The 7,016-nt window shown below is 39.8% G+C and overlaps 1 protein-coding gene across 1 annotated transcript; it reads right to left on the bottom strand.

Moving 5' to 3' along the window:
* Positions 1-4,248: 4,248 nt before the first annotated feature.
* Positions 4,249-7,016, bottom strand: LOC125708025 (ras-related protein Rab-39B). The gene is made up of 2 exons (XM_048975492.1): positions 6,707-7,016; positions 4,249-5,703 (listed from the first exon to the last, which is right to left on the bottom strand). The coding sequence occupies exons 1-2, from the start codon at positions 6,919-6,921 to the stop codon at positions 5,286-5,288; spliced, it is 633 nt and encodes a 210-aa protein (XP_048831449.1). The 5' UTR covers positions 6,922-7,016; the 3' UTR covers positions 4,249-5,285.

Below are 7,016 nucleotides of genomic sequence, written 5' to 3'. Positions count from 1 at the left end.
TAAACATGGCAACATATGGAAAAAATTAAAACTACAGTATTTTGTTTTCATTTTACTTTGATCGCCCTACTTATAAACCGCCAAAACTGAGTCAACGAGATGCAGCAGCAAAACTAAAAGTATATTTTATGTACTATATTATAGTGTATTTGAATTATACACAGTTCAGTAAAACAGTTCAGTTTGAAAAACGTTTGAAACAGCTGTACTGTATTCTGAACGAATCAATAAAATTCAGTACTAGCAATGCTCTCCGTTTTATTACCTTATATCCATCCATCCATCCATTTTCCAAACCGCTTACCCTCCTGGTTCATGGTGAGTCTGGAGCCTATCCCGGAAGCTATGTGCACGAGGCAGGGAACAACCCAGGACGGGGGGCCAGCCCATCGCAGGGCACACTCACACACCATTCACTCACACATGCATTCCTACAGGCAATTGCACTGCAACCACTGCACAACCATGCCGCCCCCTATTACCTAATATTCATGTAATAAATATTGAAATGTCAATTCGGTGGTAATCTGAGACATTTAGAAAAAGAAAAAATCGGTTAGAATTATTACTGTAAGTGTTTTCCACTGTATACGACTGGGTTGTTTCAGTTGGGGAAACTCCACAAGAATCATTATTCTCTCTTGAATGAGGTGGTACATTCAGACATTGCGACGTGGATTGACAGCAGGCATAAGTCTTAGCGACTTACGAGTCCTCTCAATTACTTTTTAATACTCCCAGTCTTAGGTGCTACTTTTAGGGCTAAGCAGCTTTGTGAATTGTTCCATATCAGAAAATTAGGAGTCCTACATTTATTACTGACACGTCCATAATTTTTAGAAGTTTCTCCTACATCGGCAAGTTAGATACTTTTAGTCTTAAGATGCTTTGTGAATACAGGCCTACGTATAGGTTTAAATTAACCCCACTACCAAGCGCATGGTGCACTCTGCAATTTACGCCAATTAATGGCTGCTGCACAAACCTGATTGGATGTGTCAGGGATCTCGGGTAGCGACGGGCAGACTGGCAGGAAGGAGGCAGGGAAGGACGAAGCAGGGAGGCAAAATACGGGGAAAACGGGGGTTTTATTAGGGGAAGACGGCTACGGGCAGAACAGGACATAACAACAACGCTAACTTCAATGACGGACAAACGGCAGGGCAAGACGTGGACTGATATAGACAGATGACATGGCGAAATAATAGAGTACAGCTGGGTACGATCAGGGAAGCACACGTGGATAATCGGCGGGGGGGGGCCTGGCACACACGAGGATCGTAAGAGCCGGGCATGACAGGATGTGCAAATGAATTTTAAATTAAGCATCTTCGGTTCGGCTTCTTGGATAGGATGAGTATTCACTAGTTTTGCACTAAGCGTTTGCAGACCCAAGACCCGTTTATACAGTATAGGTTCATTCTAAGATTGGGGCTGGGAAATTTGATCATGGATCAGAATAGTAACTTGCTTGTTTTAAAATGCTTACATTTCCAACTCTGCCTTGTGACCCTTTCAGAACTTGCCACGACCCAAATTTTGGTCGTGACCCAGCCATGTGCAGAGAATCGCCGGCGGCACCTTTCTCGGGACGTGTTGACGTACCTCTTGTATTCAATCCCTTGTACTTGTGGCATTAGTCCCTCCTGCCTGCAGCTGACTCCAGGCTGCGGACGTACCCTGTACGGTTCTGCTCTTTTTCCTGATTTTATGTTTTTTACCACACACTCGTCGAGAGTTAAGCTGCTATGGCAAATGCATGCTCATCAAAAATCTGTCTACATATATATATACACTACTAGTCAAAGGTTTTTGCAGACACTGAGATTCTCTACATTTACGGGTTACCCACTTAACATTTACTGAAAATAGTATTATATATATATATATATATATATATATATATATATATATATATAATGTTAACAATATTCTGTTCTGTTGTCTAATAAAAAAAGGAAACTTTTTGACATTTCTTTACTCTTGTCTTCGGTTGGCATTGGTGTAATCCAAAAATAACTAAAAGTAATTCGTTGAATTACTTTTTTTTGAGATACTCAGATTACGTTATTGATTGCATTTTTCGACAGGTAACTAGTAACTGTACCGGATTACATTTTTAAAGTAACTTACCCAATCCTGTTCATAATGAAATAAATCCTGTGTTGTCTCCCACTGAGTATGGCTGCACATACATAGCGGTAAACACCCCTGTCGCTGTTTTTTTAAGCCTAGTCCAAATTTCCTGTTTCCATCTTTACTCTGGTTCTCCACACACTCAGAATATGTCGTCTCAAATTAATTAGCATGTTGGATTTGTGTCCAGCAGCAGTTCGGTACACTCTCAGAAAAAGGTAAAAAATGTGTACCTTTGCTTCTCACTGGGACTGTACCCTGAAGGATCTCTAATTGTACCCTTAGCTGTAGGTAACTATACCTTTTAAGGTACAGAAATGGACTCTGAGGAACATCTCTGTTCCATTGATGGTACATTAATGCTGTTTGTACCTTTGGGATGTTCCTCAGAGTCAAATTCTGTACCTTTAAAAGTACTATTACAGGTACAGCCCCAGTGACTAGCAAAGGTACCAGTTTTTACCCTTTTTATGAGTGCATTCAGAACTAACAGCCAGTCAGTCTTATCAACTACTCTCTTTCACTCTTTGGTGTTGGTGAAATTTATTGGGAAACCAAAATGCTCCCAAACTGCCGATTATGGCTGACTAACCAGCTCCGTAACCAACCCACAAACCGTATTCACATACTGTTTTTGGTGTTGAATATCTACTTCAGAATTTAGGTGTCACTCATGCAAAGAAATGTATTGATTCATTAATTGTTCATTCCGAAATGAAAGTGACATAATGGATGGCACACAATGAAAACGTAGTATTACAGACCTCACCAGGAAGTACGGATGATCCTGTCTGAACCTGCAAAACATCATTCCTCTTCCATTGACAAGTTCAATTCAGCAGAACGATCTAGGCGTTACCTAGTTGTTTTGATTTCTTGGGTCTAAACACTACCTCTCAGAAAGGGAAGAATCCAGTGGATAATATTAGATGAATGCAGATGAATAACAATCCATCAGCCCAGTGGACACGGGTAATATAACTGCATCTTCAAAGAGGTTTTTGTGCATCATTGTTCACTTTTACCTGAAAAGAGAATTTTCAGGAATAATGTTCATTACAGATTTCATATTTCTAAATGTTATTCACATATAGTTTCACTTCCTCTGCTGGTTCCTCCCAAGGTTTCTTCCTTCTAAGGAGTCTTTCCTTCACACTGTCGCTTCTGCCTTGCTAACTGGGGGCTTTGGATGATGTAGAAGCGCTTTGAGACGATGTGATGCTGTGAAAACATGCAATACAAATAAAATTGAACTGAATTGAATAATAAGATTTCAACCAAATAGCTGCAAAGTTTGGGTCATACTGTTATAAACGAAATGCCTTGGTTAGCTTGCAAATTCATTGGTGGTTTTCAACAAGGCGCTTTCAATTACCGAGTTTCACTCCCCCAACCTAAACTTTATGCAGCGTTGTTATGAAAACTGTAAGTAGGGCAGCTAGGAGTGGCCCGGGAGCTGCTGACTATGTGGTGATTCAGGGCAGAAACACTGGAATTGCTGGTTGAGCACTGGCAGAATGTTTCCAGGGCGCAGTGAGGCCTGGTGGAGAGGGGGGCCAGCAGGGATGGGATCCCGGGCCCAGGTTCTCATCCTCATCTTGAAAGTAGGTTTAAAAGTTTAAAGTTTAACATTAGCAATGCATTAGCATTAATGACATCAGTCTCGTCAATATGGACTGAGGACTTTTGCGCTACTAATTGTGAAATGGTTTCGTTTTTCTTTTTCCGTGTGATGAAATGCTAGGCTGCTAATTGGATCAATTTAGTAGCAGATTTGTAGACACTGAGCAGCAAATTTAATCTGCATATCAGAAAATCTTACCTACATTTGCCTACTGCAACACTGTTGTTTAGCTTTTCAGTAGGTACGAATATGTCTTCAGCATGTAATAATAAATGTAATATCAATTAAAAAGTAAAAATCATTGAAGGACTTTTATTTTGAATTGATCTCTCAGAACGCTTTATATGAATATGGATGGTCACTAAATATTTTACCTGTCTATTGTCATTTTTAATATGTGTGAATACTGTATCTATGTAGATTAGCAATTCTTTGAAACAGACTCTAGAAGGTGCTGTGATTTTATTGAATTGTGTATTAGACCTTAGTAGAAACACCAGTTTACCAATAATTTTATTATCAGCAATATACACACTGCTAAATATTGCATTGTACATACACCAATATAAATAACACTTGTTCAAAATATATTTCGCTTTTATACATTAAATTTTAATTTTAATTAATTTACTCCATCCATCACTCGTTCATAGATCCACCCATCCATCCCTCTCTATTTTAGTCAGTCATCCTCATCATGATCATGCACAGTCTGTTTCCTCCAACACTGGAATATAGAAGATGGAATAGCATCACATCACCACGCCGTTTTCCTTCATTCAAATAAAAACATTTGAAGTTCTCAAGCGGCGATCCAGTTATTGTTTACCGCTCTGTCTGTGGTTTTTATTTACGATCGTTATTAACCCTACAGTCAATTGCTATGACTACATGTCTTCCTGTTGCCCAGGCTTTTAGCCAAATCTAGCCAAACAAGTTTATTGTTATTGTGACGGCTTCTGACTCACATATTACAAACGTTTTCGAAAAGAAAATCTTAAGTAGTAAATAGAGGTTTAACAGATGCTAAAAATGAAACAATTGTACTGTCATGTGTAAATTCTTTCATGATGACTGAAAACTATTTGGGAAAATGTTATTAATGAAATTTGTGCAGATAAGCCAAGCTAAGCTTGTGCAGATAAGCTACTTTTTTCCTGGAATACTTTGGGCAGAATACAAAGTAATGCAGACCAACATGAGAATAGTAATAATTAAAATAAAAGTAACAAAATAAAATACATAGACAGGATTGCCAACTTTTTTCAGCTGGCTGGCATGAGATGTGAAGTTCGAAACAATCCTGCACATACATGCATTTGTATGTATGTAACAGTTTTATTACCTTGTAAATACTCTATAGGGTTTGGTTTGCGAACTATCCCAGTGCTGTTGATGCAGCAAATTTTAGGTTTATAATGGAATAATATAAATTTGAGGTAAGATTTCTTGCATGAGAGTTTGAAAGGATGAGCGTCACGCTAGATGCGTGAGAGTTGACAACCCTGTATAGATGCTGAGAAAACTACCAGGCACAACTTTTCTGCGCAGTGATTTCTCCATCATTCCAGAAAGGTAGTCCAATTGTGAGTCCTTGATAGCGCTCGTCCAAGGGTATCTTTCCTTCATTTAACCTTTTGTATATCACTCTGACGAGACTCTCAAACGACAAGGCGACGTTGACGTTCTCTTTGGATGAGACTTCAATGTAGCCGGCCATGCCCAGCTCCTTCGCCAGCGCCTCGCCCTCAGCCCTCCTGACCTGCCGGCGAACCAGCAAGTCACTCTTGTGACCCACCAGCATGAAGACCATGGCGAATGGCTTGACGTAGTCCATTACTTCTCTGTGCCAGTTCCGTATATTCTCGAAGCTCTGGCGCTGGGAGATGTCGAACATCAGAATGCAGCCCACTGAGTTCCTCATATAGGACTTAGAAATAGACCTACAAAATCAAGTCAAGTCAAGTTTATTTCTACAGCACATTTTCAAACACAAAGGTCATTCAAAGTGATTTACAGAAAATGAATTAAGATATGAAATGCATACAGTTAAATGGACTTAAAATATCCATCCATCCATCCATCGATTTTCCAAATCGCTTATCCTACTGGGTCACGGGGGGTCTGGAGCCTATCCCGGAAGCAAATGGGCACGAGGCAGGGAACAACCCAGGATGGGGGGCCAGCCCATCGCAGGACTTAAAATATGACAATTAAAAATGAAAAACAAAAGAGAACAAAACATTTAAAAATATTAAAAGTGAGAAAGTGCCAGTCGCATAAATTATGTGAAGGACGGACATAAAAGTAGTAACATTTTGGGGCTTTTTTGTTTTTATGTAACTATAAGGAAGATGTTCATCTTAAATCTGCACATAAAAAACTACATTTGCATTTATATATTTTGCAGATGCTTTTATCTAAAGTGACATACGAATGAGGCAAGTAGCACAGTACAAACATATGGCTGTCAAGGAGTGAACTAGATCCAGACAATGTCTGCTGTTGTACAACAGTGACTCCACTGCCGTCTTGTCCATGGTGTACCCAAGCCTTGTGCCCTGTGTTGCTCAAAATAGCCTTTAGGGGTCCCTGCAACCCTGACCAGGACAAGTATTTGGAAGATGGATGGATGCATGCATTTATAAATTTGATATCATGATTTCATATAAAGCAATGGCTTTATAATGCCAGAGGTGACCTTCAAAAGGAATGCGAAACATTAAGTGCTGGTGTGAAGTGCACTGCCAGGACATTTCATATCAGGCTTCTAGAAGCAGGACTGAAGTCCCATAAATCAAGGAAGAAGCCCTAAATTGAGAAATTCAAAAAATATATACCGTGGTCTTTTAATTTTTTCCACGGCTGTGCTTATTAAATACTATATAAGAATATATGTAGATAAAATAAAGGTTATCGACAGTCTGCTACCAGACAGCTACTTACTGGAATCTCTCTTGCCCCGCAGTGTCCCAGAGAAGCAGCTTGATCAGGATACCAGGGTCAAAGTCTAGGTACTGGACTTTAAAATCAATTCCCAGTGGACTCAAACTGGCCTCTGCAAACGTCCCTTCGGTATAGCGTTGTAGGAGAGATGATTTCCCCACTGCTGAATCACCAATGAGGACAATTCCAAACCTCAAGTTCCATTGTACTGCCATTGTACTTGAAGCCACTATTTTAAGTGCGTGGATGTGAACAGAGGAGTGTGCCCTGAGCTGATCTCCAGTATATCTGCTGATTGGTGTGCTCTGTC

The sequence above is a fragment of the Brienomyrus brachyistius genome, chromosome 14 (genome assembly GCF_023856365.1).
Source record: "Brienomyrus brachyistius isolate T26 chromosome 14, BBRACH_0.4, whole genome shotgun sequence".
NCBI classification, from domain to species: Eukaryota; Metazoa; Chordata; class Actinopteri; order Osteoglossiformes; family Mormyridae; genus Brienomyrus; species Brienomyrus brachyistius.
Note: the sequence above shows the minus strand (reverse complement) of the source record. Positions and strands in the feature narration are given on the sequence as shown.